This window comes from Choristoneura fumiferana, chromosome 5 (genome assembly GCF_025370935.1).
Source record: "Choristoneura fumiferana chromosome 5, NRCan_CFum_1, whole genome shotgun sequence".
In the NCBI taxonomy this organism is placed as follows: domain Eukaryota; kingdom Metazoa; phylum Arthropoda; class Insecta; order Lepidoptera; family Tortricidae; genus Choristoneura; species Choristoneura fumiferana.
In genome coordinates, this window is record NC_133476.1 from 20,286,267 (window position 1) to 20,311,034 (window position 24,768).

General features: G+C 38.5%; 2 protein-coding genes across 5 annotated transcripts in view; one reads left to right on the top strand and one right to left on the bottom strand.

Moving 5' to 3' along the window:
* The window catches only part of Trxr1 (Thioredoxin reductase 1), a 33,560-nt gene that overhangs the window by 5,684 nt on the left and 3,108 nt on the right, over positions 1–24,768 (top strand). Inside the window, exons 1-7 of one of the 4 annotated variants that reach the window (XM_074088352.1) lie at positions 7,988–8,179; positions 9,156–9,218; positions 9,889–10,109; positions 18,593–18,953; positions 19,373–19,601; positions 21,747–21,834; positions 23,388–23,638. In XM_074088352.1, the coding sequence (XP_073944453.1) occupies positions 8,167–8,179; positions 9,156–9,218; positions 9,889–10,109; positions 18,593–18,953; positions 19,373–19,601; positions 21,747–21,834; positions 23,388–23,638 (1,226 nt within the window). In that variant the 5' untranslated portion in view covers positions 7,988–8,166. Of the gene's footprint in view, positions 1–7,987; positions 8,180–8,445; positions 8,566–9,155; positions 9,219–9,888; positions 10,110–18,592; positions 18,954–19,372; positions 19,602–21,746; positions 21,835–23,387; positions 23,639–24,768 lie in introns of those variants that run through there. The other 3 variants (XM_074088353.1, XM_074088351.1, XM_074088350.1) reach the window with 3 other exon arrangements.
* Positions 194–8,331, bottom strand: sni (SDR family oxidoreductase sniffer). Its single transcript, XM_074088358.1, has 5 exons — positions 8,212–8,331; positions 5,810–5,861; positions 3,960–4,150; positions 2,993–3,142; positions 194–1,175 (listed from the first exon to the last, which is right to left on the bottom strand). The coding sequence occupies exons 1-5, from the start codon at positions 8,326–8,328 to the stop codon at positions 951–953; spliced, it is 735 nt and encodes a 244-aa protein (XP_073944459.1). The 5' UTR covers positions 8,329–8,331; the 3' UTR covers positions 194–950.

Here is a 24,768-nt window from a genome sequence, read left to right on the forward strand (position 1 = left end):
TGTATATGGCTAATCAACCAGTTTCATTCCTGCGCCACCGTAGAACTACGTAGAACCTTATCATAATAGATAATTGTAATTATTTGTCTATAGGTAAGTAATGATCATATCGATTGATTTAATGACATGATGATAAGGTTGTATGGTGGACTATTTTTTGGGTTTTAGTAGTACAAAAACAAAAAAAAAACCGTTTCATGTAACAAAATGTTTTAATTACATTATAAGTAAAAAGTTAATTGAATAATTTGCTTATGGAGTGTATATACGTATTAAATGCCTATTTCTGCGTTTAGAGGTAAGATATAAGGCACATTTTTTGTACCTATTATTATAGGTAAGTAAGTACCCATAAATTAGAAACTTATGCAACTTTATAATTCTAATTAGTGCAAAAAATTATGTAAGTTATGTACCTATTTGTATAATTTTGTGCTTATGTACCTATATCGAAAATTATAAAATGAAGTTAGTATAGCACTATACAACAAATACCAATACAACGAATCTTCATTGAAAACCAACACATAATAAGGAGAACACACTTAGTAAAACTGTATTTAACCCCCGACGCAAAAAAGAGGGGTGTTATAATGGGCATTCTCGAGTTTAAAATAATCCTTAGCCACGTTCCTACCCTCTGGGGGGCTACTACGAAATTCGAAAATCAAAGCTGGTATCGTCCCGTCCCTCTCCCTCTCGTATTGAATAATATAACCGTCAGGGGGACGGCAAGATACGAAGTTCGAAATTTGCACTTCAAAGTACCATCAGCAAATAAGTGGTCTATCAATTTTTAAAAACAAGTTCCTATCGAATGAATATGTCGCTAAAGTCCAACTTTCAAGTTGACAGACACGTCTATTGGCATTATTATTTTATGACATGGAAACGATTATCAATTTTAGGGTTAGACCATATATTTGGCTGATGGTACCTATAGGGCCTGTTTACCAAGGCAGTTCCGTGCCGTCAAACTGCAAGAACTTGCCGCTGTCGGCTTCCCCCAGCTTCTCTACAGTTTCGAAGATCCCGGCGATGCTGGTCTCCACATTTAAAGGCGCTCCCTTGCCACCCATGTCGGTCTTCACCCAGCCAGGGTGCATGGCTGCGACCAGGATGTTATCCTTCTTCAGATCGATGCTCATGGATTTGGTGGCTGCGTTCAGCGCCGCCTGTAATGTTGGAATAGTTTGTTAGAAGATTCGGCTGTAAAGTAAGGTCTAGCTAGCAGGGCATGGTCTCGTGGGAGGCCAAAATACCGACTTGTTTGAGAGCCGGAGAACCGATGAATGCAGCGCGGACTCGCGGAGATGGAGTAAATGTGTTAATACGTGTGGTTTCTTCAATTATCCAGGCTGTTGATCATGTAAATCTAGTGCCAGATTATTTTAAGTATTATCTGTAAAAATCGTCACTAAAGACTGTACACGATAAATTCCCGCCATGCATGATCTGGTCACAGTATAACAAGTTTCCCTACAGTAATCCGACGGAGACGTCTAAATAGACAGTGCAATCGTGCGGGGCGTGAGGGGTGAGACGCGGGTGGGAGGAGCCCCAGCTGCAAACTTCGCCCACCGTTCTTAGTAGCTTGGGACAAGTCTTCTAGGGTTATCGCGTTTTTTTAACATTTTAATTTATAATAATATTTCCAAAATGTAAATTTTCGCGATCGTTTAATAAAGTTTGCAACCTCGTTGCACGAAAGCCGCGTTTTTTTTTTTTTTTTTATAAAAGAATTCCGTATACTGCCTCTAGCTACAGTTGAAATAAATATTTGTCAAATTGAATGAATTTGTAGCAAACCTGTTTATGTAATATAAATCTTAATAAAATCATATTTAAAGGTTTAATAACATTTATAATAAATTATACGTTTATTGTTTAACCTTTTTAATGACCCAAAGATGAGGTTTTTTGCAGTATTAAAAAAGTATGACATATTTTACAAGAAGTTCTAAGTTCAAATTACAATGTATGTTATGAGTAGGAGATTTGTATTGTACCTGTATACTCGACACTTTTTCGTTCCGATTGTTGGCATTCTTAACTTTCTGGTGACTTTTTAATAATCGCGACTGTACGTATCATTTTTGGGTAATATTTTAAACGTCATTATTATATTTGTTTCTTAATAATCGGAAAATTGTGTTTGTTTTGTAAACAGGTAGGTATATGTGGTTTTATTCTAATGTTAAATTTAAATTATGTTCTCGCTGCTGAGGTGAAAAATTGTATGTGTCACACGAAACCAAAGTTTTTTTGCATCTCGTGTGTTTGAATCCCTTGCTGCTCTCAGGATTCTAACCTAGAATCACTCGCTAACGCTCGTGATTCAATTATAAAATCCTTCACTTACTCGGGATTGAAAATCAACACGCAACAAACAACAACTTTGCTCTCTTGTTGCACAAATAACAATTTATTTAAAAAATAGTATATTTTGATACTTCTTACCCCTAGTTACTAGTAAGTATGCCACCCCTAATTCATTTTGTTTTATATAATTTCGCAATAACAATATGTACCGATTCTTAAAAGACATCTACCTTCCAAATTTTTAATTTGTGACAACCCTTCCTTACTTGCGTAAATACCTATACAGGCTGCGGTATCGTTCAACTTGAAAGGCGTCGGCCTACTGTAATAGGGAAAAATTGATATACTGTGATCTGGTGTTACTTTACAATGAATGCTAATTTTCAAGCAGCACTTTTTTTAAGTAATTAGTGGTTATGAAACTACATAATATAAATATAATCATAATAAAAAGTTAAGGCGTCTGCGAGCTTTAGCTTAATTTATTTCGCATTTCCTCTCTGGGTAAGACGGCTTGGGCGCTGCCATTTTGTTCTAAATTCAAACGTGGAGCGTTCATGGCGGTCCTCTTTATTTGTACACCTCGCTGGCACTCGCTGCTCGCGCGCGATGCTCTAACTCTGTGATGCTGACACAGATTACCGATTCTTTTACAATGGAGGAAGTGCACCTTGGAACACCGGTATGGGTAGAAGCCGCCCTGGTCGTTCTGCGCGATGGAGCCGAGGATAGAGCTCATGTTGAGTACGGCGGCGCGTCGCGCACCCACTGGCTGCTCCTTGTTAGCCTCCGCTGCCTGCTTCAGGAGAGGCAAGATGCTCTGGGATGCAAAATTTCAAATGTTAAACCACTGGACATACACATACTTAAAATGCGAGGATATCTATGTATCATGATCTGCCTTAGGACATTTAAACGTCCAATCGCTTGAGCACCCACTACAGTAAGCTCAGCTTTGACTTGGATGGAACCGAACTGGCGAGCAAAATGTTTTTTTTTGTTCGGACTGTTGCTGTTAGCCTCAGATGGCTTTTACAGCTTACCGGAGAGAGGGCGAGCTGCCAGAAGGGCCGCTCAGCAAAATGTTAGCTTTACAAAGCATTCTCAAAGGGTTAACTTAAGCGCCATCTATGTTTTGATGGATAAAACTGTCTAATCAGTGATCTTGATATGTCTGAAATAAAAAGGTTGCCAGACGGTCGATTTGGGTACAAATTACATATGCTGAATTGTTATGTTAATGTTGAATTTTACGTGTAATACTTGTCGTTAAGGTGAAATAAATACTTTATTTTATATGTACTTATTTATCTGTAGTTTTAGTAAGGTCCGCCTGATGGTACTAAGTGGTTAGATTAGCCTCCAGCTCCAGGGTAGCGCATAGGCGCATATAGAGGGGAGGCCGGGTGGGTCGTGTCCACCCCAGGATGTTGGGCTACCCATTGAAAATTCCACAATACTGATATCTTCACAAAAATCTAGGCCACGCTACACCCTAGATACGCCAATGAGCATTCGTGTTGGTAGTTGGTGATGGTAACCCTTGCGGCTTTGATAGCATTACATATTTAAAAAATCCTGGAAACAGCTTAATTATGGCAACCGAGTAATCTCGGTCGGTATCACCAGGACCTTACCTTGGTGAGCATTATAGGCGCGACGGTGTTGACGGTCAAGTTGTCAACCAACTGCTCGACCTTAACCATGTTGAGCTTGGTGAACTTAGTCGCGATGCCGGCGTTGTTGACCAGCAGGTTCAGTCCGCCGGCGCCCACCACCCTCGCGACCTGCGACGACAGCTCCTCGTAGCTGGCTGTATTTGTCACGTCTGGAAATGTTTTGTAATTTTTAACAGACTTCAAAAAAGGACAGGGCCGAATTTAGGGGAGCGAATAGACAGGCCAACGAAAGCTGTCCACGCATTTTTTACGAAACTTTAATCTGGTATCGTTTTTGAGATTGTCAAAAATGACATATTGGCATTCTAGCCCGCCTTAGATAATTTTGATACTTCTGCTATAAGAAATAAATAAATTATTTTTTGTTTAATTCAACCTCCTACCATCCTCAAAATGCAAATGTTATAAGATTATGTTAGAATTAAAATGTTAGAAGTTATATTCAATGCTAATCTGGTCAAAATGGTCCAAAAATTGATGCGTCTGGGCTGTACGTAAATGGGTACTGACAAAGGTCATTGAATTTACTAAGGGACTCCTAAAGTGCTTCATCAACTTTCACACATTACTACATGAATTTTGATGCACCTTGAAGAGTCCAGTATATAATTTAATATCTGGAAAGTTTAAATAATATCTAAGTATCAACATCGTTTAATCAGTCTACAGCAAGTGTTGTCAGCCTATTTTTTTTATTTGCCGCGGTTTCTCATAGACAGCTTTCGTTGGCCAGTCAACTCTGGGCCACCCACAATAGAAGTTTAAAAAAATTACAAATTTCGACTTCTTCAGTGTCCCAAGGCCTCCAGACCTCTAAATCTGGCCCTGAAAAAGGATCCGTAGTCCTACAAGGAAGTCTGTATACATACATATGTATATTTGACGCTATGACTGTATAGATCTTTCGCACCTTTGCGACAAAACTGTGACATCTGGTAATATCGCAACTTTGGAGATAGCACAGTTTTGTCGCAAAGAAGCGATTTATGCTTTCGAGTCTACATTCCCTACACGTGAAGCAAGAATTTTTTTCTCGCCTAAACCGGAAATGTTGGGTATCGGATGGGTATTTCAAAAACTTAGGTTTGCAAACTATCTATCTGTATTTCTGTATTTATTTGTGTTGTATATTATGTATTTCCTTTTTGTATAATAAAGAGTTTTACTACTACTACTACCACTTTTCAATTTTGTTATCCTTTTGCAAAATATTAGTGCTATTAGAGTTAAGTTTATTAAGTAAGAGGGGGGACCCCCTCTTTTACAAGCTAAACCGTTAGTTGGAGAAAATCATAAATGTACATAGTAATGATTTTAAAATAAAAAAATATCACGGCTATGTACCTAGGCTTTTTTTAAAGTTAAAAGTAAATAGTAGGTTAAAACCGATTTTGACGTTTTTTTGCTTTTCGAAATTGTATATTTCAAAGGGTACGAGTAGGTTCACAATTTTATTTAATATTATTGAATTGGTCTGGTGCATCAGTAGGAGAAGGAGGAATAATGAGAAAAGACAAAGAAGAAGATAATATTTTTGGAGCTAATTATTGTTGTTTGATATTTATAAATAATATGAACAAATATAAAAATACATATTTGGGAACTTTTAAAGCTAACTTTCATTAGATATAATCAGCAGGTTAAATAGTGGTTGTGATCTTATTATGACTGCTGCATTTGATTTATTAATTGAGAAAAGTTTCTCCCTATAGGTACATTAGCTAATACTATCAGTCAACTTACTAAGTATTCGTGAATTTTATTTCACTACTAGTAACAAATGTAGGTCTTACTGTAGTCTTACCTACCTAAATGTAAGATGTGAAGATGCTTATTTTCTTGAGCCAGTTTTTTAAGTTCCTGAAAAAATAATAAAGATTCAATAAGTACCGTAAAACTACACACTATGGTACCGAATCCTAAGGTTTCAACTTTGTGCTTTTGCCTCTAACGAATGGATTGACAATATTTAATCTAAGTTATGTCTTTAGATAAAGGAAAATTATTAAGATAATAATTATTTGTCACAAGTTAAAGTGTTGACTTAATATATATATTTTTTTTAAAATTAATTTTGGACTATTGTTGTATAGTATTTTGACAACATTAGGCCAGATTATAAATCCTATTGAATCGCATGTTATGGCATCTTTGACTATAGTTGGGTGATTTATTTTAATACCTCTAAATTTGGTCTATAAAAATAAACACAAAAAGTGATATCAAAATATTATTTATTAGCAAAATTATGTATTTAAGAAATCACAATTTTTGAGATCTTTTTAATCTTTATAAATGCTTTTAAATTGTTATTTTATCTAAAACAAGAAGTAACAAATGTAAGTAATTAAATTACAATTAAATCTTTTATAAAAATCAACTACATACTTATAACACATGTACTAGAAAATGAGTTTTACTTTTTTGGCTTGCCCATTTAGATTCGAGTTCCGGGTACATGGAACAATGCACGCTTTAGCCTAATTTCAATGGCGTTTCGAATCGCGGAGACAATCTCATTCATTCGATAGAATATGCAGAGCTCCTAGGTATTTTATATTTTTTTCACACCTCTCTTTCAGAAAAGTAACTTTTCCTCCCTGGCGAGAGGGAGCAAGTGCACTTTTCTGTTCAAGGCTTTTCTAGGTGTTTTATTGCAAATGCCATTTTTTGCAGTTGATAATTGTAAAGCCACGCCATTTTCTATGCTGCTTGTTCTTTAATAATATTTAGAATTATTTTTTTCAAGTTTATTAATGCTCGGTGTGAAAGTTGTATGAGCCACTCGGGAGCAAAATTATTTTCATCTTGGGCGCTAACACTTGAATCCTCGTTACGCTTAGGAATCAAATTTTTTGTAGATCCTTCGCTACATTCTGGATTCAATTTACGCCCTCGCCGTAAATACACCATTTTGCGCCCTTGTGACACAAATAACTATTAGCAGCTTCACGATATGTTAGTGTTTTGTTTGTGATATCCATGAGACAAAGTTCCATTTGGCGATCGTTTTAGCACTTATTCGCTCGCCCACCTATTTTCTTCTCATCAATTTATCTCGTAACGTCATTTTGGAATAAAAATAAGTTGACTTTAATTATGGTCCAAAAATCCGATAGTACTATAGTTGGAACCCAAGAGCGAGATTACATAAAAAACCTACACTTTTTTTTAATCTTGCAATTTTCACAATAAACTATATATTAATTACATCCAAGAAACATTACCTTCCATTTGAATCCAACACAGAGTTTATATCGTCGCTTCAACCACTATCTGGGAATAAAAGTTTGCGGAGCTCAAACGACACGTTTATACCGGTTCTTCCAGCAAGCAACCAACTGACTTGAATCCGTTGGCCATCTATTGATACGCAAGAAACTAGTTCCTACATACGTCAGTGAATGATAATAGTAATAATAATAAACTAGACGTCGCTACTAGTCGACGCAGCTATGATGTTGTTTGACAAGTTCACTGGACTAATGTTGGGGCCCTGTACTATAGTTGTGTAGTTTTACGGTAAGTACTTAACTACCCAAACCTATACTATACTTATTAAACGTTTTCTCAATGATTAAATGCCAGATAATATTTAGTACTTTTTTAACTTTGTTCACTTCTTTATGTTAATTCTTGACAAAATATTCTTATTTGGTTTTAAAAAGATTTTTAAGAAAAGGCGCTAAACCCAGATGAAGTGATGCGCTAACCAATTGTAAAAATTATGCATTAGCCGAAAGCGAGCGTAAATACGGATACGATTGAGTTAAAAGTATCTCTTCATGATATTTTCCGACTGCTGTAAAGATATTATGAAAATTGAGTCATGTGGCTAGCTGGTCATAATGTAAAATAATTAATGAATTATCTAGATTTCGATTGTGAAATCGCCTCGGCATTCGTCATAAGCGTAACGTCACTACGGTACATAGGTACATTCGAACGGGTGGCTGACGTCAGCGCCATGCCACTTATGTATTATATGTATGCCAGCCGGTTTGTTGTCTCTTTCACACGTTCCTATTATTTTATTACAAAAAGCACTTCATCGGAGCCTTCACATCGCATTCTCATTGAAGTACTCGCGAAGTATCAAGACGTTTTTACGTTTTTAGTGTTTGTGACAATTATTTACTACCGCAGTTCAAAGTACTGATAGAAAATGGCCCCTATAGGTAAGTTTTATCACAAATTTTGTCATACGTACCTCGGATTCCTTGCGGCAAGTCGCGAATATAGTTTGTGCCTTGTTGTGTTGAGTGAGATATTTTACCATTCCGAGACCTAAGCCACGGTTGGCTCCTGTAATTAGCACTGACTTCATTCTGTGTTACTGGACCGGTCAATTTATGAATAATACTTGAAATTATCGAGCTACCTTCTGCTATCGCTATACAGTTCGTCTGTGTGAAGAAGGAATTTTGTTGTCTCTGTCACTATCGTTTAAGCATTTACGTCAACATGACAATACTCAACAAATTGCTGAGGGTTAATAATTTGGCGAATTCGCTTTATCGGTCAGAGCAGGCAGTGGTAATACTGCGGAGATCGTTTAGCAGTAGTGAGTATGTTCGTATAATTGATGGATTGACCTTGTCCGCCTAGCTAGCCGACTAACCTCATAGTCATAGTTGATTGAGCAACCAATTTTTTACTGTTCACGATATTCTGGCTGTGTTTCAATGTTGCATAGGCCTATATAGAGATCATGCCCACCCCAGTATGGTCTTGTGCCCACCCCAGGTTATTGGACTACCAATTCAAAATTCTATAATACTGATTTATCTTCACACAAAAATCCAGCCCCCCCCCCCTGAAAAATAACCTCAGGTACGCCAATAAATTGTTGTACTAAAGTATTCTCTATCTTGGTGTGGTAACTGGGGAATAGCATACAACGGAATTATTTCAGTCAGATACACGTACCTGTTCATCTTTAATGACATTGCACAATTCTTAGGTGGTTTTCCTAAGTTCATTCTAGAAATTACTTAATTATAATATTCATGTTTGGGTTTTTATGGAGTGACTAACCTCAGTAACAGGTTAATTTTCCTCCAATCTTCCTAACAATATTTAATTGTAGGTACCTAACTGACTTTCCTTAGTATTATAATATTGGGTGATTAATGTGGTTGTTGGTGTCATCAGGCGGCTGGATCTGTTGTAGCCGTAACACCAAGTCCGTTGCTCCCATAGACAGTTTTACCGAAGGTAACATGTACCACCCTTGTCACTGGGAAATTGGTCTGTGCTAGGGATGTTACAGTTGTGGTGGTGGATTGGGAGATATGGTGCAGGTGGTCTTAGAAATAGCAAAGCACTCATTTTTGTATTGTATTCCCATTTATTTCATCTCATTTGTGCTGGCATGCAGAGATAAATAGATAATCAATTAATTACTGGAAAATGATAGCCAGCAGGAATCTGTTAAATTTTGTCAAAAGTCTAATTGGAACTCATATTGATATTTGGTGCTGTAAATAAGATCAAGCAAAATTTTGAACATGAAACTACCGTGAGACTCACTCATATTAAATATAATGACCCGGATAACTCATGTCTTAAATCGAGTTTAGCTCGACATGTTTGACTATGCACAGTGCGCGTGTTGCAGCAGCCGCTGAGTCGCGTTGCTCCGAAGACGAGCTAAACTCGATTTAAGACGTGAGTTATCCGGGTCATTATATTTAATATCAAGCAAAATTTCAGATTTGGAGCATCTCTGTAACATCTCTAGTTTGTGCTTTTACCCGTTTAAGCATATGAGCCACTCAAAGCACCCTCACTGTCTAACGAAGCAATATATGTCACTAGCCTTGTGGCAGTTGTAGAAAGTTCTGTGTAACATTACTCACTGAGCGTTTCACTGCACACCTTTTAGATGGAACTTTTGACTATGACTTGGCCGTCATTGGTGGTGGATCGGGAGGCTTGGCCTGTGCCAAGGAGGCAGTGAACCAAGGGGCCAAAGTAGCTGTCTTGGACTTTGTGACAGCGTCACCGCAGGGAACGAAATGGGGCCTCGGAGGCACATGTGTTAATGTTGGATGTATACCAAAAAAGCTCATGCATCAGGCTGCACTACTAGGAGAGAGCATTCATGTAAGTTCTGTTTTTTTTACTAACACTTATTACATTATACACTTTCAGATTTGATAATTATTTATTTTTATAGCTTCATTGTGCTTTGTTAAAATAGAATTGTTTTTGGTTATAGGCATTGGTAAGTGGAGACTCCTCACGGCTCCCACTCCTCGATCCTGCTCCACAACCTTACCCTGCTCCTTAACCCTTGGACTGTTCTTGAATGTGACTGGTTTACTCCTTTCTTATTTTATACATATTTCACATATCCTTATCTACTATTGTAGACATGCTATACACAAGTTTAAGTATTTTATAAATTTATTAAAATAAGAAATTGGTGCTAAGACTAATTGAGGTCCAGTGTGAAGTGACCAATAAAAAGAGAAGAAATATACAACTATGAATAGAGATAAATATTTCTAAAAGTGACATATTTTCTCACTTCCATCAGTAATGGTCACTTATGTATAGGTATTTCATACTGTTCATGATATCAAATCTTCATGAATCTGTTGTAGTAGTTAATATTGACTGATTCTGGAGCTTAGACGATTCGAGTTCTGACCCTGGTAGATTGTATCCTTGTATGATTAATTTAATATGCGAGTTTGTACTCAACTCAGACAATATATTTATTACGTATCCATTGTCTAGATCACCCATAGTACAAGCTCTGCTTAGTTTGAATGCCAATTGGTGTTAAATCTAAGCATACAGAATGATGGTGCTAAGGGAATTTGTTTTATATTTTATACTATGTTGATATTCCATCCTATCCTGTACCTAATCCATTATCCTTATAGACTGAGTTGAGTTATTCACGCGTTAGAGTATGTTGATAATTATGATATGATTGTACAAGTTACATGCAGTTGTCAGCAACAAATTCCAAAAAACCTATGGCAATTCCCAATAATTTTTAAGTTTTGGGGTTTTATATGGATCCCATAGAAAATCTGGCTAAAATGTACCCTGTCTGACTGTCTATTATTCCAGATTTCTATCTGCTTACCACATTAGTCCAATCGTTTTAGAGTGAAGGAGAAACAAATACACATATACACGCATACACTCACAAACTTTCGCATTGTGTCCAGAGACGTGGCTTCAGTGCAACGGAGAGCGTAAAATTTGTAGTGTGGTGTATATAACTGAGGCTCCCCATGAGGCTGACATAGTCACATTTGGTGTGCTAAAGCCTCGTTAAAATACTAGATAAAAAAAATATAGTAGAATTGCACGCACTGCCTTGCCCACTGCATGGTCTGCAGACTACTGCAGAGAATGCGTTGGTCGCTGCTCTGTGGGAACTATGACATTAGGCTGCGTTTCCACCAGAGATGTGCGATGAAAAAATCACCAATGTACTTATGTAAAAAAAAATCGCGCATGTGTATTGATGGTATTGATTAGGGTTATGGTTTATGGGGGCGACTGAAAAACAGCGTCTGTTAGCCAAGGGACTTTGTTCTGCAAGGCGCAGGCTTAAGCTGAATCGCTTTCCCTTTTGATAGTTTGATTGTACTTATTATTTGTTATGTACCTATGTAGAATTTGTAAACAAACTATTAAATAAATATCTTTTATTATTAAGACGTGTTGCGAGGAATGTGCTTTTCGTGAACCAATAGAAACGCTTAATTTACCTATCCTGGCACAGCACCGCTCTGTTGGGAAAAGCTGAGCGGAGCGGGGCTAGGCAAATGAAGCGTTTCTATTGGTTTATGAAAAATACATCCTCGCCTCGCAACTCATCCTCGCACATCTAAAGAAAAAGAAAAAAAGAAAAAACATTTATTCGTGACACACAAAATAATATAGGTATAGAATTAAACTAAAAAAATACTTATCACGGTCACGAAATGGTCCCAAATCAGCATAATGCCGCCCGTGCGAACGGCGCTGGTCTTCCTTTGGGTTCCATCTCTGGTTGAAATGCAGCCTTATCCGGTAGAAAATGTATCCAGGACAATTATGACTTATTTGTGTCCAAATCCGTCCTACAATTTTAGCGTGAATTATACAATATTATCAGCAGGGATTATAACATTGGATTGAACGCGTGCCAGGAATTACGTCAGCCTACAGAATCGTACCTAAAAGCTGAGAACTTGAGAAGGAAACTTCTTGGCCTACACCAAATAGATAAATACAGTTTGCGCGGCACAAAGAACAAAAATACACAAGCATTCAACAAATAATCTACAAAAAACATAGCAACTCGTCATTATCATCGTTCATTAACGATGATAATGATAACTAAAAGGAAAATAATACAATGAGACTATTTTAGATTTTATTTTTATTTTATATAAATGGAGAAAACACTAAAGTAAGAAGAGTTTAAATAGTTAAAATATTGTATTCGTTAAAGTCACTGTACGGTGTCAAGACTGTTGGTGACAAGGTGGGAAAGTAAACATAATGACAATGGTAACTTACAGTAACAGTAACTCAAGTCTCGTATATCTGGGTTCCACAAAGGCTCGTTAGGTTTGTTAGACCGAATGTGAGATCAGTATTGTCAAAATATTCAATGATAAAGTAGAATCACAATAGAAAGACAATGCCAATGACAATGCAGCCGGTGAAATTACTGGCACTTGAGGTATCCCATCTTAGGCCTCTAGGTTGGCAACGTATCTGCAATACCCCTGGTGTTGCAGATGTTTATGGGTGGTAGTGATCTCTGACCATCAGGAGACCCACTTGCTTGTTTGCCATCCAGTCGAATAAAAAAAAATGCGAATGTTGCGTCGGTCGTCTGTCCGACCAATAGTGTCCGTAAAAAATCTAATTAAGTAGTTCGTAATTTAGATTGTCAGAAAGTATCGGACACGTATTTTGTCTTTGAAAAAAATTACAAAGATGAAGCGCATCAAAGTTCGAGAGTAGGGAGCCGTGACGGCACTCCGTGCTAAACTATCGTACATCGTGATGACACTATATCATGTGGCTATATCACCATATTTTTTTTAATTGATAAAAAAATACGTGTATCTATAATATAAAAGCGAACCGCCAGAACGGGAAAAAAAACGAGACAGAGCAGGATAGCGCTCTACAACACCATTTTGACACGTTTCTCCCAAACAACGCATTATTTCTTTGGAATTTTAAAGCAATTCAATTCTTTGACCTTGGGAGTCGCGAAAAACTTGAGAAAATATGATATTGGGTGTGTACATTTTGTATATTAAGCAAAATAAAATCACAAGTACGAATTTCGAACCCTTAGACGAGATCCTCTTCTACCTCTTTGCTATTATCTATGCCAGTGTTGCCATTCAGGGAAAAAGAAATGTATTCATTATCCTGCATTGCAATCTGTAAACCTCTTTACCCATTCATTGCCAGATTACGCTGGGCTTAGAGTCGTGAAATTTGGTATGTAGATAGCTGGATGTCTGAAATAACACATAGGCTACTTTTATTCCAATATACCCACGGGATAGTTGTTCTTAACACAACAACTCAATGAATATTACGATATAAATTTTGGGATTTCCCACGGGAATTTTCTAAAATACCGGAATTTCAATTGTAACAACCAGATCGAATAGTTTACGCGTGCGAAGCCGCGGGTAAACTCTAGTAATAAATATTCTCTAATGTGTTTTCTATCGATGTCAAGGTAGAAAAACGAACACTAAAGAACACATACATAATTAGCGATTGTGCGCGATTTTCCGTCGTCAAATCGATGAAGATTAGTGTGTAGGTACGTACTCGTTAACTAAAAGAACTGTAGTTTATAGAATTCTCAGGATCATTTAATTCTCAAAACGATCCAACATCGCCGTAACCTTGATTAAAGAAACCTTTCGTTTGGTAAGTATAGCAATTTGATTACGGTCTTGTAATCAAACTGAAGTTACTGTCAACCCATTGACTCAGCCACTGAACTACTGGCGACACAACTTTTGAAGGCGCTAGATCAGCGATTAGATTTTTTCTTCAAACACGAGTTCTAATAGCTGAAACGATTTGGACAACTTTGAATAAGTTTTGGAAGATGTTTGACACAAAGAAAGAAAAACATTGATTCGTGAAAAAGAAATGGAGAGAAATTGTCACGAAGCGGTTCCAACTCGGCATGATGTCGGCTTTGCAGCCGGCGCTGGTCTTCCATTGGATATCGGCAAAGGAAGTAGATAGATACTAACCTAACCTGATAGTAATAGGATTTACTTTTTATTTATTTACAGTCACGTTTTAGTCAAGTGCTGATAACGAAAACTACATTGTCACTGCCATTTGTTTTCGAATATTTGATAATCGCTCGAAATAGAACAGCTGAAACGCCATATTTTATGTAGTTCGGAGACTATTTACAACAGTACATTCGTCGCGTTGGGTTATGAATAGATTTCTTATACAATGCGAACACCAACCGAGCGCTCCACAACACCCGATGATGATGTTGATGTTCCATAATCCATTTCAATTTTGTCTGAAATCCGCAAAACCTGTTTATTTTCTCTTTTCCAAAGCGTAAAACGAACTTGTTACTTTCACCTCTCGGGGATATGCATTTTGCTTTTGAAAACTGGCAGCCTGTCAATGAGAATTTTGGGCTTAAAAAATGCATAATGAATTAATGGGTGAATTAGTTTTGGTGGCTCATTAATTTTGCTCTTTGCTTACAGCCAAATAAAGGTAGGTCAGGCAGAAGGCGCGGCGTTAGGTTTAGTAATAAGGTAACATAACGTTTCAAGAGATTCAGCGTGTAGTCTACTTTGAATAGAATTGCAGTAATAATATCGTTATAACGCTGGCAGTTGGCGTTAGATGCGTTCTAAATTAAAGATAACAGCATAAAGTTAAAAACAAGCGAACGCATTAAACACACGATGAAACAAAATATACAATGTAGAGACTTATCTAACGTTTGTTTACTTAATTATGCTTGTGCTCGGCAAACGACTAAAGTAGTTGGGGATTTAAAAATGTATCGTAGATCCTCCTTCATCAACACCTTCCTTACATTGGTATCCTTCCGTCGCTGAACATGATATTCGCAAAACATCATATTCGCAAAACACGATATAATATCATATCATAACTCAGTGATGTGACACGATTTCATTACCAGAACACGCTTTTAGCTAAGTAACCTGCGACGCCCACGCCCACCGTAACCAAAGCCGCGCCGGGTCTCAGGCAAATGTTAATTTCATTCTTGATGTTATTCACTAGGTACTACATAAGAACAATAGAGATGTTATCGTGTTTTTTTTTCTGAATTGATTCCTCTGCGCTTTGTGTGGGTACTTGCTGTTAATGATCATACGTTTTCTGTATTTTCATTGGTTTTAGTAAATTACCTTTATCATTAGTGCAAATATCCATTTCGTGGCTGCAATAACCCATTTTTTTTAAAAAAACTTCGTTTTAGAAATCTTGTCACCTCAATAAAACACCTACACCATGTTAATTTAGAAGTTGGCTGAAGTTTAATTTTTATAACAGTTGAGTTGATGCGCCTTCTAACTAGGTGTCGGCGATATATGGCTATCTATATCCTCCTAAGTCTTCGCGTTCTTTATAAAGGACTAATTAACACTAAGAATAACGGCCGAATGTACTTTATAAAGTACAAATTGTTCATTGAATAAAGAATTCTAAGAATTTTGTAATAATATCCAAAATAACAAAGCAGCAACCACGTCTAGGTCTTAAACACTAAGTTTGTTAAAAGATGTCAGGACTCAGGAGGATATAGGGCTTTTTAGCCACACACAGGCGTCTCCGCTTTATACGGGCGTGACTGTATTACTTTTATTAAATGGTCCCAGTGCGGCACATACTAATTTAAAAACTCTACAAATCGGACGTGTAATGACAATTTAAGGCCGATGCACACCAGATGCGTGTGCGTGTCAACTTTTTTTTGAAAAAAGTTGGAATATAAATAAGGCCATTTTGAGAGACTACTCGGATGTTCAACTGTTTACGTTGGCTTTTAGGCTATGTTACGGCGTCATCCCACATGTTGTGGATTACCATCAAAATGTCGTTACAACAAGGTTAATTAACACACCCTTGAATGTACTTTCTTGCCTATTTGGCGAATTGATTCGCTTATGTGTTTTCGCAATTAAACTGTGTCAACTGTAATCAAATTAATTTTACGGTTTGTAAACCGATCATGTTCCTTTTATGATTATGACCTAACTAAACGGGTAGTTAGCGGCCCATCGCAAAAGCTTTACATCTCTAACATATTCCGACCGATATGGAATGAAAGGGTTCGGTTTGGTCTGTTGTTCCCACGCTCGGTGCGGTTTGGGAACTTCACATTCTGCGAAAGTTAAACTTAGAAAAACAGTAAGTAACTTTATCGTGCTGGATCCTAACATACTCTATAAAGTGGGATTAAGGACTTAATCAATAGGTACGAATAACTGCCAGTGGAAATGGTTCGATGAATTAAGAAAGACACAAGAAAAAAATCCAGAATTAAAAAATGGGGACCAGCTCGATCTAATTGACTATATACAGTCAAGGTCATAACATAAATATTATGTACGTTAACAAGGCGTCAAAATATATGCCACCAACTATGCCACTAGCCATATAGCAGTGTTTACTGACTCGATGGCTGCACGTAGCTGTTCGTATAGATATTTGTGCCCACGACTGTACATCTGTTAGAAAAAAGTTTAGATCCAGGAAGGTATTAAAAGGAAAGGGAAGGAAGGAAAGAATGGTGAATAGTCTAAAGCCAGTTTAGATCGATCCACCAGCTTCCACTTAGCAACCGACATCGGTCTTCCTCCTATTAAACAGATAATAATCAATAGGTATTATATTCCAAGCATTAGTTTGATCTGCTGCTGTATTGATATTTTGATTTCAGTAAGCATTGACACATTAGTCTGAAGTCATTCTGTTCGTTATGATGAATTTATGAAGTTTTAAAAACTATGCCTGCTGGCGTTGCTACGAGTTATCAACAGCGCTATCGTGCTTGAAAAGTGCAAGTCATGCAGCAAAACTGACGTATAGGATATAGCCATATACGTACCTATACGGGTACGAGTAGGTACGTTATATAATAGTTTGGTTTGCTCGGAAACTAATCAATCCAATCAGACTGTCTGCTGTTGCCATTTGTGGAAATTTATCCAGAGCCACAGCGATCGTACTTATTGTCATCCGTAATATAATATCAATGAATATTTAAATGAATGTATATTTATATCACGGAGAACATTGTTTTAGCGGCGCATTCGTACAGTCACCAGCATTAATATCTGCCACAGCGGAGCGTGCAAAAATATCTGACACGTCCTTACGGGTTTAGAAATAGAGTCGTATCAGACATTTATGCACGCTTGTTGTGTCAGATATTGGTGCTGGTGGCTGTACGGCATACCATATTATTATGCTTCTTCGATGTCACTTCTATTAAACCTCTCGACACGTTGGCTCCTATGACTAAACCCGTCTCGAAAAGAAGCAGATTATTTTATTCATACATTTTATAAACTCGCTCTCTGTGCTTCTTTGCTTCTGATGATTTAGTATACGCGGTAGCCTCAGTAGCGGCTTTAGGGTAGGGCGCGGTGGGGCGACCGCCCAGGGCGCCGGTCTTAAAGGGGCGCCAGAAGCCTATACCTTCTAGGGAATTCCCAAAAGTTGGGGGCGCCGGCGCCGTGGAAATCTCGCCCAGGGCGCTGGAAGTGCTAAAACTGGCACTGGGTGGTAGCCTAATGGTTTTAGACCCACTAATGCATTTTGGATATAACTATAATAATAATAATAACTGGGACTGACCGTCTTCTTACGGATGATCTATATTTATTTAATTGTGGTGTGTGATCGAGGTTAACGCATTATTAAGTGTCAAGCACTTTAAATGAAGCTATAAAAATGAATGTTTTGTCGTTTTTTACCCCATTAGAGGCCATCCACGAATTTTCACATCACATTTTGATAATTTTTGAAGCGATCCACGCCCCCACTAGTTATGACAATCTCAATTATGTGTATATAAATCACAAATTACCAGAAAATGTGTGACTTTTTATGGATAGCCCCTAACAACCATGTATTGTTGTAACTATAAGTTAAATTATAAAAAAATCGCAATGGAAATACCCTGTTGAAATATATTAATATCCAGCAGACAAAGTCTAATTATCAACAGGAAGTGTATGAATATAATGTACATGATACTGAAGTGTAATATTTTCCCGTGATAGCTTACTTGTATCAAGCTCCAAATTTAAATTGTTTGACCATGTAAAATTTTAAGAGTATGTGCAACCATCAAAGATAAAAGCGGCTGAAATTATACTGGATATCAAAAGTTGCGGTCAGATAAAGTGTTAAAAGTATGACCATTTAACACTGCAAAGGAGTCGTGCTTTGTGACACAACATTCCTATAATTTTATCCTCATTAAGGTAACAAGCAACTGCCAGTGTAGCTAGTGTATACTTGCGTTAGCATTTATTGTCTTAACACATGATGGGTATTTACGCTTCCAGGAGGCAGTGGCTTACGGCTGGCAAGTCCCCGACGTCAACAAAATAAAGATCGACTGGGCGGCGCTCACAGAGTCCGTCCAGAATCACATCAAGTCCGTTAACTGGGTGACCCGCGTCGACCTTAGGGATAAGAAAATCGAGTACATCAATGGCTTGGGGGAGTTCAAGGATCCTCATACGATTGTAGCGACGTTAAAGAACGGAAGCAAGAAGGAGTTGACCGCGAAGAATATTGTGATCGCCGTGGGCGGACGGCCGCACTACCCAGACATTCCTGGCGCTAAGGAGTACTGTATTAGCAGCGATGACATCTTCAGTTTGGGATACCCGCCCGGGAAGACGCTCGTTGTTGGCGCTGGATGTATCCTTTCTCAATTTTATTACTAGTGCAGTGCTTTTATGAACAGACTAGCTTTTGCCCGCGGCCCCATACAAAGACTGACCACTAATTGACTAATCATGACTAGTGACTGACTCAAGCCCCACGGCGCGGGCGGGCGGCCATTTGAATCGATTAACAGCTCATTCACTCTTGCTTTGATCATCATCAGCCGGAAGACGTCCACTACTGAATAAAGGCTTCCCCCTTACGCCACAATGAACGACAACTCGCCACTTGCATCTACCGGTTTCCCACAACTCTTACGATGTCGTCAGTCCACTTGGTGGGAGGCCTGCCAATGCTTTCTTTCTTGCATCGATAGCCCTAACTTAACAATCTGTACGAAATATTTAGTGTACCCCTTCGACTTGGAAACGATCGCCTTAACCAGGTATTAGACATCGGGCTGGAGTGCGCCGGGTTCCTGAACTCGCTGGGGTACTCTGCGACGGTGCTGGTGCGGTCGGTGCCGCTGCGGGGCTTCGACCAGCAGATGGCGGCGGCCGTGACGAGCGAGATGGAGCAGAAGGGCGTCACGTTCCACCACCGCACCGTACCGCTGTCCGTCGAGAAACTCGACAACGGACAGCTGAAGGCGCGCTGGCTTAACACGGAGACGCAGCAGCAGTGAGTATAGACAACAATCTTAACTGGACTGTTCAAACAATGATTCTCTCGGCAAAGTCTAAAACTCAGCTTCTGGTTGGTCATTCATTACTAAATTTTTTGACCTTTTTTTAAATATTACTACTGAGTCAGAGCATCAAATTTGTCTAGGGGTAATATGTATCACAATACTTTCTTGTTTAACCCCCGACGCAAAAGGAGGGGTGTTATAACCGTAGCTCTTAAACGGGTGGACCGATTCGAATGCGTTTTTTTTTATTTGAAAGCAGTTTTTCTAGCGATGGTTCTTAGACATGTTTTATTAAAATCGGTTCAGCCGTTTTTTGAGATATTAAACTTTGAAGTGACAATGTCGGGGATTTTCCAACGTTTTGTGGGTTAGTTCATTGATGTGTGTAGTTACATGGGCAGAACATGTCACTACAAATGGACTAAATTTTGCATAATAAAGAACCAATTGACCCAGTCCCAAACTAAGCAAAGCTTGTACTATGGGTACTAGGCAACGGTTAAACATACTTATATAGATAAATACATACTTAAATACACATTAAACATCCGAGACCCGAGAACAAACATTCGTATTATTCATACAAATATCTGCCCCGGCCGGGGATCGAACCCGGGACCTCAAGCTTCGTAGTCAGGTTCTCTAACCACTTGGCCATCCGGTCGTCGAACAAAGAACACTTAGTAAAATTATCGATTTTGAGATGCGAGCTCTTTTGAAAAAAAAAATGTATGTCATTTAATCAGGTCTGGAAACGTAAGTGTTTATACATATTTATTTATTAATTGTAAAGACGTACACAGTTGCAGAAGGTGTTACAGTCGAGTTCATAAACTTGTGAGCAAAATCAAAAATATAAAAATATCTGAAAACGACTCTATTGTTAATGGCGTAGAAGCGTGTTCAGATATTTTTGATCAAATTTTTGCTCACAAGTTTATGAACTCGACTGTACTAGGTATTATTATTAGTTAGTCCATTACGCCCTGCAAGAGCACACAATAGTCATATAAATAAGATTATTTCGATTGGTCGACAACGTTAACTTAGTGCCAGAATATGCAATTAAAAACATTTTGGTCCAATGCGTTGGATATAGAGATGGGTAAATCCGGATCTGAAGATTCAAAAGATCAGATCCTCAAGCGGATCTGAATCCCTTAATGACTCCTTTCAAATCTTATCGACTCCGGAGTTACTAACTCGACCAAGTCCGGCGGATCGAGCGGCTCGTGATCGCCGTCACACTCACTTGCTCCGCTTTCGCTCTCGGCTCGGATCGGATCGGATCATTACGTTTGGTCGGGTGCTGAGTGAGCCGGTACCTACGCGGTACTCGGACTACTCGCTCGGTTATATTGGAAGAAATGAGATATAATTAAAACACATATAATATGACCGGAGCGGGCTACGCTTAGTATCTCTAAGTAGTCTGTGGCTACGCTTATTTTACGAAATATTAAGCAAAAATTTGCAGTGAAAAATAGATGGCACAGACTTTAAATCATAATATTGTTTCGAATCACTAGGCAGGCAGTTAAAGTAGCTCATAGTTCTTTAAAAATACACAATTTAGAATTTTTCAACATCAAAAGGACGAACCGAATCGTACTTCAGTTCAGTACCTTGACCTTGGTACCAACCGAACCGAGCCGGGCGGGATCGGCTATAGATAAATTAATTATCGCTCGAAAGAACCGGAGTCAATAAAGGAGTCGGATTCAATAAGCGATTGGTACCGACACCGGAGCTGGATCTAATGAGTCAGATCACTTCGCGGAGTTGAGATTACCCAATGTCTAGTTGGATATTTGGCTAAAAAACGCAATGGTGTTGCGGATCACACATAATATCCGTAACCATATGTGACATCTGTAAGCCCTGATCATGTTATTAATTTTACTAAGGTCCGTGCGTGATACATGCAATGCTCTTATAGAGTGATGTACAAAGTCGTCAATGCTTTTTTTGACGAAATTTTACGCGTTGTCACATGGGTAATCGTAAAGTGAATACCACATCTTATTTAGAAAAAAAGATTTCTGACCACTTTTAGCATTTTTCTTTCGTCGTAATACTAATGAAGGTTAAATGTTTTGTGATTTGTTGGTTTAAAGTAGTTTTGCACGTTTCAGGAGCGAGGACGTGTTCGACACGGTGCTGCTGGCGACCGGCCGCTACGCGCTCACCAAAGCGTTGAACTTGGAGGCGGCGGGCGTCACAGTGAGTTTACACTTTTAACAAGAGCATAAAACGAGCCATTTTACCCAAGACGTTCATATAGCCACCCGAGCCGGTACGGCGAGGGTGAATAGACACGTCGAGGGGAAAATGGATTTAATGCTCGAGTTTTACACTCTGCTTTTCGACGACCAGATGGCCTAGTGGTTAGAGAACCTGACTACGAAGCTTGAGGTCCCGGGTTCGATTCCCGTGTCGGGGCAGATATTTGTATGAAAAATACGAATGTTTGTTCTCGGGTCTTGGGTGTTTAATATGTATTTAAGTATGTATCTATCTATATAATTATATTTATCCGTTGCTTAGTACCCATAACACAAGCTTTGCTAAGCTTACTTTGGTCTAGGTCCATTGGTGTCAATTGTCCCGTGATATTTATTTTATTTTTCACTTCGATGGCGAGGAAATGAAATAGCAACAGTGAAAACAATTGTTCACTAACTACGTAAATTTTATTTTTCATGATTTTTTTTTTGTTTTTAACTATATAATTATATTTTTTTAGTTTTAGTGATTTATTTTGATTGATTTTTATTTTTATATACTCAAAAAATGTATTTAAAAAATATAAAGAAACTTCTTTGTTTGTGGCTGTTGACACCTAATTACCTTGGTCTTAGACGAAGATTTTATTTTATGCACTAGTGCATAAAAAGTCATTTTATGTCGCCTAGCATAAACACCAACTTTACGAGCATGAGAAGTGAAAAAATCATTTTTAATACAAGCTTTTTTGCTGACTGTACTTTTTGTCTTCTTCACTTGTATTGTCACCCAAACTACATTTGCATACCTTAAGTCGATGCCATTAATCGTTGGAGAGTTCCATCCTGCTGAAACGATCCTGGCTGGACTACCAGGATGTCACTATGAAATTATTGTATTTACATAAGTATGCAAAATTTCAGCTCAATCAGTAACCGGGTAGTGAATCAAATTTAACTTGCAAGATTTGATTTTAGATAAACATCGGGACAGTTGAAACATAATAAAAGCTTGTAAATTACGTAATGCCCACCCCACTATGGTCTTGTGCCCACCCACTCCAGGATGTTGGGCTACCGATTAAAAGTTCTATAATACTGATATCTTCACACAAAAATCCAGGCCAGGTCCCTCCTGAAAAATAACCCTAAATACGCCAATGCGCTGAGTCGCGTTGCTCCTAGGAAGAAGGTCAACGAATTAGTCCGAAACATGTCGAGCTAAACTCGATTTAAGACGTGAGTTATCCGTTACAATATTATTCAATATGAGTCTCACGATATGATTGGTTTTTTGGAATCAGATTTTTTTTTATTGTAGAACATAGGTAGGCTGAATCATAGGTGTGGAATCTTCTTTTTAAAAAAAAAAAAAATGTCTAGATTCCTGTCCAGCAGTGGTGTAGGGGTTAAAGCACGCATCACGGATTGCTGAGGACCTGGGTTCGATTCCCAGTGCTGGTCTCTTTTTCTGGTTTTCTGTGCATCCTATCTCAGTTTGTATTTTCGATATGGTCTCACGGTAGTTTAATGTTCAAAATTGGATGACAGTGTCTATCAGAGAACGGCAAGATCGTAGCGGCGACGGAGCAGACGAACGTGGCCCATATCTACGCGGTGGGCGACGTGCTGGAGGGCCGGCCGGAGCTGACCCCCGTGGCCATCCACGCGGGCCGGCTGCTCGCGCGCCGCGTCTTCGCCGGCGCGCCGCACCACATGGACTATGAAAACGTGGCCACCACCATCTTCACCCCGCTGGAGTACGGCTGCGTGGGGCTCAGCGAGGAGGCTGCCACGGAAAGGTCAGTACATGGGGACTATTACCAAATTCGATTTAGGAGAACGACATCGTTACAATGAGGGCTATCGTTTTTTGTCTTTCTAGATGGCGCCACTGTTGCGTGAGGTTTTTAAGTGTGGCTTTCAAAGTATGATATTACGGGCGTGAAAACAAATCATATTTGATACACCTTAAAACCGTACCATAAAAATATCGAGCAACCACAGTGTTGCGTAGTCCCGTTTTGTTCAGAAAAAAAAGGTGGTCAAAAGTTTCCGAAAGACAAAACTGTCTCAAAACACAGACATTCATTGCCCCGTAACGCATAATTGCCATAATTAATTTCAGGTAATGCAAAATATTCACAAAATTATTCCAATTATAAATAAACCCGCGTAGCTCATCCAAAAACTATGAGATTTGAGATTTCGGAGGCCTCACGCTACACTAGCGCCTCTAGCGGCGAATTCATACGCGATAGCCCTCATTCATCTTAATTCTAATTTGGAAGTAAGCTGAATGAGCCTGAATGTGCAAATTAACTTGTTCGTATCGTACCGTCCCTCTCACTTGCGTGTTAAAATATAAGCGGGACGGCAAGATACGAAGTTCGAATTTTGCATTTCGAAGTATAGAGCCAGCTCATCATCATTATAGTCCTACTGCTGGACACTGACCGACCGGATGGCCAAGTGGTTAGAGAACCTGACTACGAAGCTTGAGGTCCCCGGTTCGATTCCCAGCCGGGGTAGATATTTGTATGAATAATACGTTAGTTAGTTCTCGGGTCTTGGGTGCTGAGCATGCTGAGCCGAGTCCTTTTGGCATCACACTACAACACAATGTCTCTTATTTTTCTCTCTTCTCCTATTTATGTTTTTACTGTGTTTTTGTTGTGATGTAGTGTGTTTTTGTTGTCAATAAATATGAGTTTGAGTTTGTCAACCCACTAAGCCATCATGGCTTTTTTTTACTATTTTGTGTTAGTGTCTGAGAGGACTGCCATGTAGTGGTATATATAGTCGAGATAATTTCAAATTCAACACATTTTTTCGCCACTTAATAACGATATTTTCCAATGATGTGTGTGCATGCTCGCTTCCCATCCCTTAGTGTCCTTACTTCCTTCTTAATACTATAAAATAGAAAATA

What these genes read in the sequence shown, in the direction of transcription:
- sni (XM_074088358.1), bottom strand. Translation starts at nt 8,328, where the DNA reads ATGAAGTCAGTGCTAATTACAGGAGCCAACCGTGGCTTAGGTCTCGGA. An exon ending in TCTTCACATCTTACATTTAG is followed by an intron (nt 4,151 to 5,809) that starts GTAGGTAAGACT and finishes AAACATTTCCAG; the next exon opens with ACGTGACAAATACAGCCAGC. An exon ending in ACCCATACCGGTGTTCCAAG is followed by an intron (nt 1,176 to 2,992) that starts GTGCACTTCCTC and finishes CCAACATTACAG; the next exon opens with GCGGCGCTGAACGCAGCCAC.